This window comes from Scyliorhinus canicula, chromosome 2, assembly GCF_902713615.1.
Source record: "Scyliorhinus canicula chromosome 2, sScyCan1.1, whole genome shotgun sequence".
In the NCBI taxonomy this organism is placed as follows: domain Eukaryota; kingdom Metazoa; phylum Chordata; class Chondrichthyes; order Carcharhiniformes; family Scyliorhinidae; genus Scyliorhinus; species Scyliorhinus canicula.
The window spans coordinates 73,079,605-73,092,670 of record NC_052147.1 but is presented as its reverse complement, the minus strand read 5'-3'; the positions used below and the strand labels follow the sequence as shown (position 1 = coordinate 73,092,670).

Sequence of the window (13,066 nt, the reverse complement as noted above, 5' to 3'; positions counted from 1 at the left end):
AACCATTCCTGCTCTAACCATGTCTCCGTAATGGCCACAACATCTTAGTCCCAAGTACCAATCCACGCTCCATGTTCACCTACCTTATTCCGGATGCTCCTTGCATTGAAGTAGACACACTTCAACCCACCTTCCTGTCTGCCGGTACACTCCTGCGACTTTGATACCTTCCTCAGTAGCTCAGTACTCTCAACACTGGCTTCTGGACTACAGCTCATTTTCCCTCCCAGGATATTGGTGCCCCTCTGGTTCAGGTGCAAACCACCCTGTCTGTACATGTCCCACCTTCCCCAGAATGTGCTCCAATTATCCACGTAACTGAAACCCACCCTCCTACACCATCCCTGCAGCCACGTGTTTATCTGCATTCTCTCCCTGTTCCTCAACTTGCTAGCACGTGGCACTGGCAACAAACCAGAGATGACGACATGGTTTGTGCTGGCTCTCTACTTCCACCCTAACTCTCTAAATTCCTGTTTTAAATCCCCGTCCCTTCTCTTACCCATGTCGTTGGTACCGATGTGTACCACGACTTGTGACTGTTCCCCTTCCTCCTTAAAGATTCTGAAAACACGGTCCGAGACATCACGGACCCTGGCACCCGGGAGGCAACATACCATCCGTGAGTCTCTTTCGTTGCCACAGAACCGTCTATCTGTCCCTCTAACTATCGAGTCCCCAATAACGATTGCTCTCCTGCTCTCCCTCCTTCCCTTCTGAGCCACAGGGACGGACTCAGTGCTGGAGATCCGTTCACCGTCCCCCTCAACGGTATCCAAAGCGGTATACTTGTTACTGAGGGGAACGACCACAGAGGATTCCTGCACTGACTGCTTCCTCCCAGTCCCTCTCATCATCACCCATCTATCTTCATTCTTCGGAGTAACTACATCCCTGAAGCTACTATCTATGACCACCTCTGCCTCCCGAATGATCCGAAGTTCACCCAGCTCCAGCTCTAGTTCCCTAATGTGGTTTCTGAGGAGCAGGAGATGGGTGCACTTCCCACAGGTGAAATCAGCAGGGACACTGATGGCGTCCCTCACCTCAAACATTCTGCAGGAGGAACATTGCACTGCCTTCTCTCCCATCCCCCCCCTGGTTAATTTACGGATTAAAAGAAAGAAAGAAAGAGCTCAGCTGATAATCACTCAACCCCTTAGGTTAGAGGAGGAGGAAGGGTGTGGGACACTACAAGTGTAGTGTCTCAGGTTTGGAACCGCCCAACTTAAATACGGGTAAAAATAAAACTTAACCAGCAACCACTGCGCCCTGCACAATAACAGCAATCAGCTGTTGTGGGCTCACGCAAACAATTTAAATCTTTACTCCTTACCCGGTAGTCAGTCTGTTCTCACTCCGACCGGATTCAGCTGGAAACCCCCAACAGTAAGTTTTAAAAAAAATTTAAAAACGTTTTGTGGGGGGTCTGTTGACAAGTATTGTGGGCAGCGCTACTTCGAGCGTAATGATTTTTATTATGGAGGAAAAGAATTCAGGAACTCTATTCACGCTGGACTTGATTTGCGATTAATTCTATAATATTTTATCTTGATTCGGCTGATGTTTGGTTGAAAAAAACAGTGCAGCCTAGAGCTAGCTTTTGGCCATTGGCTTTACTAAATCACATTGCTGCCCTGTCTCCAGTTGAAGGACTAGACAATGAATTAGTTTGATGTTTCATATACAAATCAATTTGTACTTCAAAGTTGTTACAAATATAAAAAAATTAGGATTTCCTTTTTTATTTTGATCAATGTGTAGTATTGATAAGTGCTATAATGTGATACATTAAGCAACCTTTGTATAAATATGTTTGCAGGCAAAGGGATTAGAATGGAAAGACAAAGAAAATCAGGAGAAAGGGTTTGCATTCTTATTTGAAAATTTCAAGAAGTACTATCTGCCTCACGTATTTCCCAATTTCTCAAAGGAGACCAGCTTGTTTAATCCAACACTTGGTAAGCAATACTTTTGTTTGTCTGCCTATGTATGTGTACATGAAATCATACTTGTGTAATGTTTAGTGGGTTTGGCATGTGATATAATTGTTTAAAAACACTGCGACGTGTTAAATTTAATTATAGTAGCCTGTCATTTGCCTTTTTAAAAAAAAATATTACTTTATTCTCCTTTTTCTCATTTTCTCCCAAATTTACACCCACCAACAATAAACAATAATCAGGAACAAATATGTCAATCCCCATATCAATAACAACGATCCCATACTCCCACCAAACCCAAAAACATTAGCCCGCATGTTCACATAAACAACTGACAAAAAGGAATCGGGAATCCCCCATAGCCCCCATTGACACCCCAAGCCCTCCCACCCACCCCCCAACTAATGTTCGATATTATCCAGTTTTTGAAAGTGCCTAATGAATAGTGCCCACGAATTGTAGAACCCCTCTTTCTCAAGAGTCAAGAATTCCAACAGGGCACAGGGTGGAGAGGCTGCTCTCCAACCCACCAGGATCCGTCTTCGGGCGATCAACGAGGCAAAGGCTACAACATCTGCCTCCACACCCGTTTCCAACCCTGGCCAGTCCGACAACCCGAATGTGGCCTCCCGGGGGCTCGGGTCCAGTTTCACATGCACCACTTTAGAAATTACCCTAAAAATCTCGTTCCAGTAATCCTCTAGTTTTGGACAGGGCCAAAACATATGAACGTGATGAGTGCCCCCCCCCCCCCGGGCAACGTTCACACACATCTTCAACTCCTTCAAAGAATCGGCTCATCCTCGCCCTCGTGAGGTGTGCTCTGTATACCACCTTCAGCTGTATCAGCCCCAACCTCGCGCACGAGGTGGAGGCATTCACTCTCCGGAGCACTTCACACCAGAACCCATCCTCCATACCCTCTTTGCCTTGATTCCTTCCAGTGGTGCATTCTCCTCTTCCAAAATAGCTCCATAGACCGCTGACACTACCCTCTTTTCCAGTCCCCCTGTCGTCAGCACCTCCTCCAGCAATGTGGAGGCTGGTTCCTCCGGGAAGATCTGTATCTCCTTTCTGGCAAAATCTCGAACCTGCATGTCAAACTGACCCCTAATAAACAAATCTTTTAGTGTCTTAATCCCCTTCTCCTACCATTTCCGAAAATTTCCATCCCACTTCCCTGGCTCAAATCTGTGGTTCCCCTGAATCGGCATTTCCCTTGACCCTGCTCCCAACCCGAAGTGTTAGCGAAACTGCCTCCAAATTCTCAATGAAGCTATTATTACCAGACTCCCTGAGTACTTCCCCAGGACTATCGGGAGCGGCGCTGTTGCCAGTGCTTTCAATCCTGACCCCCTGCACAAACTCTCCTCCATTCTGACTCACTGCGAATCAACCCCTCTTACCCAGCTCGGCACCTTCTCCACATTTGCTGCCCAGTCGTAATACATCAGGTTCGGAAGACCCAACCCCCTGCCTGCCTTCCCGTCTGTAGTAGCGCCTTTCTAACTCTGTCATTTGCCTTTTTAAACTTAATTCTGGTTGTCTTCATATATTTTCTTGCGTGTCATTTGCTACTTGAAGATAATGCAGCATATTAGAATATAGATGTGAGCGTTTTGCTTGGGGAATATTGTGACAGATTCTGCAGCAAAACTATATTGGTTTTATAGAAACTTTTAAATTGTGATTTCCTGCATTATAAGGATGATGGTCAGGAAGGATGATGACTGATCCATTTCTTATTTCAACTGATAGAATGTTTTTTAAGCTCACAATTGAGTATTATAACCCTTTTATATTGTTATAATTATTTTTTCTTTAAAAAATGCTTCAGCCTTTCTAACAGCTTTCCTGGACCATTCCAAATTCCTAACTGTACATTTGTTCTGATTTTATAGTAGGACAACTTGATTTTCACACCTACTTATAGGAATTGTAGTGGCTAGCGGAGAGGAAGAAGCCATTTATTTTATTGAGATCTTCAATTATGCCCACTCGGCTCTTTCCTGAACAGCCCTGTACATTTTTCCTACATTATTTTGACTGTTGCAGGCTATCTGTTGAAATAGAAGATACGTAATTCCTAAGGATTTACTGAAATGGTTTATTCTTCTAATATTTTTCCTCTAATATAAACCTGTTCTTTGTACTTGTAACATGGATGAAACATTTCCTGTGACATTGAGACCTTTTTTCATATATGTCCATCTGTGTCCTTTATCTCTTATTTTTACATAAAAACCAACACTTCAGCTTTTTGTCTGTTAAAGGTGTAGTTTACATGCTGTAAGCTGAGTACAATGCCTTTTAACTCTTTTCTATTCAGGGTGCTCCTAACCCGTTGTTATCAATATATTGACATCTCCTGTGTAATCTGTATGATGGCCATTAACTGAATCACCCCTGATTCCTAACCTACTGATGTTTGTTTCTTGTAAGCACATGGTACTGGTCCAGCAGATTGTGAAACCTTGTTATTGTGCATTCTGGGCAACACAATTTTTATTACATCTGGTTTGGGTTGTTTATTTTTTCACCACATGTTTGGTCATCATTCTTCATTTCTGAAAATTTTACTTCAACAATTTATTGTGTTAAATATGTCTAATGCAGACAATTGTATTTTTGAGGGGCAATTTTTAGTTGGAAGTGAGGAACTCAAAAGGAATGTATAAATTGGAAGAAAAGTGTAGCTGAAGAGCAAATGGGAGCCGAATCAAATTAAAAGATAATGAAGCATGACAATTTTAATCAGATGCAGAGAAAAATATAAATAGGATCAAAAAGAATGAAGTTCAGTGTACATTTGAAACAAATGAAGAGAGCACTCACAGTGCATACCTGTCGCACTTTATTAACTAAACTTTGTTACAATAGCACAGCTCTTAGTTGATGTTCTTCCCTACCTGATTGATGCTCTGTAGCTGCAACATTGAAAAAAGAGAGCTTCCACCTCGCCGACATCCACACCCAATAACCTGTTCTGAAACCTCTGCCCATATTTGCAGCTGACAATTATAAATGAAACAACTCACGACATTCTAAAAAGAAGTCAATTCACACAATCTCTCAATGTTTAAAAGAACAGTCCAGGATTGGAGTCCATTTCTTCAGTAAAAACATATCCTTGGAGCATACCCTATTTATGCACCTAGTCCCATTGAAGTCCCATCCATTAGTTTTGAGATGTATTGTTGCAGACAGTGTATCAAATGGGCGAAAACATCGCCACCACCACCACTTTCAGTGTCAGGAGCAATGAGTAAACAAAATAAACAATTTAAGGAATTTTGTTACTTATTTACTGATTCCCAGAATGACTGGTGAAAGTGTGTTGAATTTATTGTTTTTTTAATACACTCGCTAGAACTGCAGTTGCTTTGCAAAAGTTGGCATTTCCACGATGTGTGATAATTGTGATACACTGTTGTTGATATTGCTGTAATTTGAGCGGAACAACAATATATTGATCATTTTGTAGCTGTTTGAAACTTCAGGTATTTGTCAAGTGCAAAAGAGGATTGATGTTTCTTTCAGATGGCCAAAGAACACATTTTCATGCTGGCCGGCTAATGGAAATCTGGAACTTTCCCATTTTTTGTTCATGCTGGATCAATTAAAAATGTTAATCATGAAATTGATTCTCTTACGGGGGTAGTCCACAAAGTTTTCTACTCCTTGAGCGAGAATGAAAATTTTATTATAGAGGTTTAAATTTTAAATATTTTGCAGGGTAACATTACAAAGGGATATGGAATAAAGGTGAGTAAATGTAGTTGTGGCATAGATCAGCCCCTGATGTAATTGACTGTTGGAATGTGCTCAAAGGACTGAATGGCCTATTCCTGTTATTTTTCACCTCTGAATAAAGGAAAATAATAGTACAAAATATGCAAATGTATTATAGCTTGAGTCTTTTTGTTTTCAAGTTTTCTTAGAAATATTGTTATTTAATTTCTTGGTTACAGATGTCCCACAATTGAGATCAAGGCCCTGTTATATTATGACGAAAAAAGATACAGAGACTAATGAAACAACATATTCTACAAAAGACACATTCTTGTCTGCTCGTGTCTCTGTCATCCGGTGGTTGGTATCTTTCTGGTTTGAACCAAAAACTAATCCAGGACTACAGATTCCTGGAGTTGAAGGTGAAAATGTGCCAAAGAATATTCAGGTGCGTAAAAATAAGCAGACATTCTTTGAATTAATTAAAATTAACTTTTCTTGAATTGGTTTTAGATGTTTGATTTCTAATACAATAATTAAAGGAGGTAATTTTTTTTCACCAGAGAGCAGCTGCTGGTTTGGCTGCCCGTGAAGAGGGCTCCTGCCGTGGGGATTCTGGTGATGGCAACGTGGAGCTGGAACAATCCCATTCAAACACTAGCACCTTAACTGAGCGAGAGCCCAGTTCATCTAGTCTGTGTAGTGTTGACGAAGAGCATCTAACAGATATGGAAATAGTCCGCAAAGTTTTCTACTCCTCAAGAGAGAACGTGAATTTTATTATAGAGGTTTTTCGACAGGTAATTTTTAATATTTAAATAGTCACTTGGTAGTGCTATCGAAGCTTCCATATTGAACACATCAGGACAGATTTGCAATATCAAGTCACAAAGGGAACAATAATTCATACCACATGAGAAGAAATGCTGATTGGTTGGTATGTGGACTCTGATTGGTAGAGGCTTTGCCATGAAGAATGCCCAGGGAATAGTTAACTGCCGAGCCTTTTGTGAAAATTCAAACTACATAGGTCAACTCTGGTCAAGGCCTTGCCATGCGGATTGAACCCAGGAATGGCTGTCCCCAAAGCTTTTGTTCAGGTGAAAAAAATGTAATATGTGGATATAGCTTCTAGCACACTTAAGAAATCTGATCTGCGAGTCAGAATGATCTTAAATTTAAGCATCCCAATGGCTGGTGGATCATATGTGGGAGATGTTGTCTACATGGATTTTAGTAAGACATTTGACAAGGTCTTGCATGCAGACTGGTCAGAAAAGGAGAAGCCCATGAGATACAGGGGAATGTGGCAACTTTGATCCAAAATTAGCTCAGTGGCAGGAAACAAAGGGTAATGATCGATAGATGTGATTGATTGTGGCAGCCCAGATATTCAATCGGCAGAAAGAACTTGTTTAGCATAGCTCAGTCAGCATTGCACACCACGGTAGCTCTGTGGTTATCACAGTTGCTTCACAACTCCAGGATCCCCGGTTCGATTCCTGGCTTGGGTCACTGTCTGTGCAGAGTCTGCACGTTCTCCCCATGTCTGCGTGGGCTTCCTTTGGGTGCTCCGGTTTCTTCCCACATTCCAAAGATGTACAGGTTAGGTGGATTGGCCCTGATAAATTGGCTCTTGTGTCCAAAAAGGTTAGGTGGGGTTATGGGGATAGGGTGGAGGCTTGTGCATTAGGAGGGTGCTCTTTCCAAGAGCCTGTGCAGACGCAATGGGCCGAAAGGCTTTCTTCTCCACTGTAAAGTCTATGATTCCATGAAGACAGCACAACCGTGCAGCTCTTGTTTCTCTTGGTAAGGTTCCAGGCATTTGACCTCATCAATGTTTCATTATGAGTGCAAACGCAATACAGTCTTAACCAGATTGGGCACTGAGACAAATTTGTACGGATGAGAAGTATTCAGTCATCCTTTTGACAGATTGTATCTGTTTGGCGGGCGGCATGGTAGAACAGTGTTTAGCACTGTTGCTTCAAAGCTCCAGGGACCCAAGCTCCGGTTTCCTCCCACAATGCCAAGGTGTGTAGGTTAGGTGGATTGGCTATGATAAATTGCCCTTAGTATCCAAAAAAAAAAGGTGAGGTGGGGTTACTGGGTTACAGGGATGGGGTGGAGGTGTGCTCCTAAGTAGGATGCTCTTTACAATTTGGAGAAGTGTGAGGTTAAATATTTGGGATAGGAAAACGCAACAAGGGAAGGAATACTCAATGGAGTGCATGTCCATAGAATCCCTACAGTGCAGAAGGAGCCATTTGGCCCATCAAATCTGCACCGGCTCTCCTAAATAGCTCCCTACTTAGGCCCAGCCCATCCTATAATCCCGTAACCCCACCTAACCTTTGTACAAGGGGCAATTTAGCATGGCTAATCCATCTAATCTGTACATTTTTGGACTGTGGGAGGAAACTGGGAAACATGCAAACTCCACATAGACAGTCATACCAAATTCCGGAACTGAGCCCGGTCCCTGGCACTGTGATGCAGCAGAACCAACCACTATGCCACTGTGCGGCCCCTGAATAGGTCCCTGAAAGGGGCGGGGCTAAGCTGGTTAAGAAGGCACATGAAATGATTTCCTTTATTGCTCGAGGTATAAAATGCAAACACTGATATAATGCCGGAACGCAATAAAACACTGGTTAGGCCACAGCTGGAGTTTTGTGCACAATCTTGGTCACCACATTGTAGGAAAGACATAATTGCAATGGAGAGAGTACAGGGAGATTTACAAGAATGTTGCCAGGGCTGGAAAATTGCAGCTATGTTGAGAAATTAGGTCAGCTAAGGTTGTTTTCCCTGGAACACAGTAAGAAGTCTTACAACACCAGGTTAAAGTCCAACAGGTTTGTTTCAAACACTAGCTTTCGGAGCACTGCTCCTTCCTCAGGTGAATGAAGAGGAATGTTCCAGAAACATATATATAGACAAAAGTCAAAGATGCAAGGCCATGCTTTGACCTAGAAGAGAGGAGTCTGAGGGTTGACTTGATTGAGATGTACAAAATTATGAGGGGCCTAGATAGAGTAGACAAAGATGGCATGTTTCCCCTAGCTGAAGGGTCAATCACCAGGGAGTCTAGATTTAACATGATTGGTGGAAGGATTAGAGGGAATATTATTGAAAACTTTCCCTCCAGAGGGTGATAGGTCTGGAATTCACTGCTCGGATTGTGGTTGAGACGGAATTCCTCAACACATTTAAAAGGTACCTGGATCTGCAAGGCTGTGGGCTGAATGTCCACTTTCTGTGTTGTAATTTTTCTATGGTTTGTATGGTCTCTTTGGCTTCTCACAGCAGGCGAAGTATTGACTGTACTCCACCAACCCATACTTGCAAAACTCAGAACATAGCATCCAACATTTATATGTGATTCTCTCATTTAATAAATAATCCTGATTGTGCTAAGAATGACACTAACAACCAATTTAAATTAAAGTTGCAATGTGGCTCACCTGTGTGCTAGAAGCTGCATATATCAACACTTTTTCCATCAGAAAGAACATGCGTACACGTCACGTCTTTTTCAACTGAACGAAAGCTTGGCGTCCAGCATTTCTGCAGTAATCTATTCCAATACCGTGACGAATCCAGGGTCGACCTGCTTAGTTTGAATTTAGACAAAATGCGTGGCAGTAAACGCCTGGGCATTCTCCATGGCAACACACTACCAGAATCACACTTGTCAACCAATGAGCACTCTCTTATGCAGTATAAATTGTTGTTTGTTTTGATATTTTTCTTGCGCATCTGCCCTGATGCAAGATGAAAAGCTTCGACGGGAAGTCTTTTTTTCAGCACTACTCAACTTTTAGTATACTTTATACAGTGTTTGTAAATTACAGCTAAAAATACTCCCCATATTAAATTCTTAAAAGTTTCTCTGCAATTTAGGATGACGTGTATGTATTATGCCTCATTCTTGACGGGTTCTGGAGTAATGCCTCCATTATACAGTTGGCTTAATTTTAGCTGATTTTTTTTAATGTCCAACTATTATAATGTACAGATTTTATCAATTGCAACGTGTGCAATTTCTGAGAATGTAGGCTGACTGAGAAAGAAGGATGATGATGATGAGTATACGTTTAGCGTAGCCACAGTTTCTTCTGCTTAAAATATAGCTTGCAGAAGAAGTAACTTCTCCATTGGTCAAATTAATATTTTAGAATTCCTCCCAAAGGAATGGACAGTAGAGTCAAAAGGTCTTTAGAATTGTTTGAAACCTGATTAATTAAGACAATGGAAGCAGAAGGATGCAAAGCTAACACTTCTACCATTAGGATTTTTGAACTCTGAGCGCAATGCCATCTGTAAATGCCAAAAAACTCAAAACTGCTTCAGCAATAGTAAAAATGTAATTTTAATTCATTACTATTTATTACACTAATAAGGATCATATCTTTGTCTTCCTCAGGCTTTTCTGCTGCCTATCTGTGAAGCTGCAGCTATGAGAAGAGTTGTTAAAGTTTACCAGGAATGGATTCAACAAGAGGACAAACCTGTATTTATGAAAGAAGCTGAAGACTTGGACTATTCCCCTTCAACAAGTGTCATAAATTTAGTCAGTGCTGGGGAGCATAGTGGTTCTTATCCACTGGAAAAAAATGAACAGGAGGAGGTACTACTTATTTGTTAAAATTGGAGGTCTAATTTTAAAGTGCAATAAAACTTGAAGATACTTTCCATGTAGGAATGTCTTAATTGTTAATTTGCCTGAAGGAAAGATCTTTAATTTTGCTGTAAATCAATTGTCTTCTGCCTCTTGAATGAAATTGCATTTATTTGCTTTGTGAACCACTTTAATAGTTCAAGAATAATAAGTAGATTAAATAAAAGTGAGATATCCATTTATATAAAGCTTTTCATGATCCCAGGGCATCCCAAAGTGCTTTACGGCCAATTATGTACTTAGGAATTGTAGTCACTGCTGTATGAATACAGTCACTGCAAGCTCTCAGAAAAGGAAATGTGATGATCAGATAACCTATTATTTAAAAAAGCAAAATATTGCGGATGCTGGAAATCTGAAATGAAAACAGAAAATGCTGGATAAAGCCAGGTCTAGCAGCATCAGTGGGGAGAGAAATATGTTGACCTTTCGAGGCTATATGACCCTTCTAAATAGCATTATTTCAATAATGTTGATTGAGGGTTGAATATTGGCCTGGATACCAGAAATAACTCCCCTGTTCTTTTAAATTGGTGCAAAATAGCACAGCAGTAATAACAATGGCCCAAACTGGTAATCATCAAAGAAGCAACTGCACTCACTAGCCTCTGAGAAAACTACCCACAAGGACCAAGCAGTCTCAATGGAGTGGTTTTCTTCTTTCTTGATGATTTGAATCTGCTGCCAAGTGAAGGGATTCCCCAGGCATCCAACAACAGTGATATCATTAGGCAGGTGACAGCCACTCAAATTGAAAAATTCTCAGCGCAAACCAGGAAGTAATTTTCTTTCACTTAAAAGAGCAAAGTAAATGCAATATGGATAGATGGATTATTGTAGAAACTGAAAGAACATAACTAAATTTTTTTATGGTTTTAAAAATGTGGAATGTTTTATTATTATGGAGAAATATCATTCCACAAGTTTCTCATTATTTTTTCTGGGCCAGAAAGGTTCTTTAATAGTAATTATGAATTTAGTACACAATTTAAGAACCTATTTGCACCTTATCCAACAGGTATTACTTTTTCAACTGCTTTTGCAGTGACATTAATAGAATAAAATGGCATATTATAGTCAGTTCAGTGATTTCTCATGATTCCCATCTGGCGGTTCTTCTGAGCATTCTATAGAGTAGCATAGAGTCACTGACAAAAACTTTTGAGTTTCATTGCCCATATGCAAACTCCAAAAGTTGCTATTAGCTTCAGAGAAGTAAATACGGCAGTTCACTGTCATTCCTGCTACAAAAGTCTGGACCATTATGAATAATATAAAATACATTTAGTTATGACTGATCTAGGCTAATGTTTTCTTTTCACAATGATGTCACACTAAGATTTAGGATCTACAGCACATCAACAATTGTGGAACATTTTCAGAAAGAAGATTTTTCCTCCAAATTTTTAAAATTTAGTTTCTTAAGTTAAGGGATAGCCAGATCATAAAAGGAAAAAATTGCAAGTTGCATTAGGCATTGAGTCAGGCGAAGTGTTCTGATATATTTCTGTAGTAGTGATTGGACAGTATAATTTGGTGTCATTTATTCCAAACGTGTAAAAATACAGCAACATATAAAATATACACTCCACAAAATCAAAGTCCAGTATGTACAATCTTTCCCCTTTTTACACACAGCCCCCCCCCCCCCCCCCCCCCCCCCCCAACGACAAACAGTATCTCAAACATTGTCATGAACAACCCACACCACTTCTCAAAATCCTCCGCTGACCCCTTCAACTCAAAACTTAAATCTTCTCCAACCGGAGAAAGGGCAAGAACATACGGACTACGTATTTCATCTTGCGTACTTTCTAAGGTCTATTTAATATAAACATGGCTGTTTACTTCAAGCTGTTATTTCAGACTATAAAGATATGCTTTCTTCGGTCGAATCTCCGAGTGCTGTGGACTGGTTATGCAGCCAGAACATTCTCCGCAAATATATTTGTGTAAATAAATTTCCTTAAGTCGAACCTCGAAGAATTTGTCTTTATTATAATTTCCACGACACCCATGATCCTAGCCATACTCTCCAGCGGGTCTGACACAAAGCAGCAAGTCCTCCGCGTACAATGACACCCAGTGCTCCCCGCTCACCCTCTCAATCCCCTTCCTCTCTACAGACCCCCTGAGGGCCATCGTCAAGGGCTCTATCATCAGGGCGAACAGCAGCAAAGGACACCCCCATCTCATTCCCCTGTGCAGTCCAAATCTCAATTGTATGTACACTTGCCACTGGGGCTACATACAACAGATGCACACATGGAACAAACGTCGGGCCAAACCCAAACCTACCCAAAATTTCAAATAAATACCTCCACTTTACCCAATCGAAAGCCTTCTCCGCATACAAAAAAACAATAATCACCGGCACCTGCCCGCCTGACAGTCATAATCCCATTTAACAGCCTCCTGATGTTGTTAGAGAGCTGCCGGACCTTTACAAAACCCACTTGATCCTCAGTGACCACACTGGCACATATCCTTCCATCCTACCCGCCAACAACTTAGCCAACACTTTCATGTCCGTATTCAACAACAAAATGGGCCTGTACTCCAACGGATCCTTCCCCTTCCTTAGGATCAGCATGGTCAACGCCAGTGTCAATGTTTCTGGCAACTCCCCCTTCTCCAGTGCCTCACTAAACATCCCCAACAAATGCGGTGCCAACTCTGCCACAAAAACGGTGTATAAAACTCAGCT

The 13,066-nt window shown here is 41.2% G+C and overlaps 1 protein-coding gene across 1 annotated transcript in view; it reads left to right on the top strand.

Moving 5' to 3' along the window:
* ralgapa1 (Ral GTPase activating protein catalytic subunit alpha 1) overlaps window positions 1-13,066 on the top strand; it is a 338,673-nt gene that overhangs the window by 55,750 nt on the left and 269,857 nt on the right. The window contains 4 exon segments of the mRNA XM_038790243.1: window positions 1,823-1,961; window positions 5,915-6,123; window positions 6,239-6,475; window positions 10,105-10,308. Coding sequence (XP_038646171.1) covers window positions 1,823-1,961; window positions 5,915-6,123; window positions 6,239-6,475; window positions 10,105-10,308 — 789 coding nt within the window.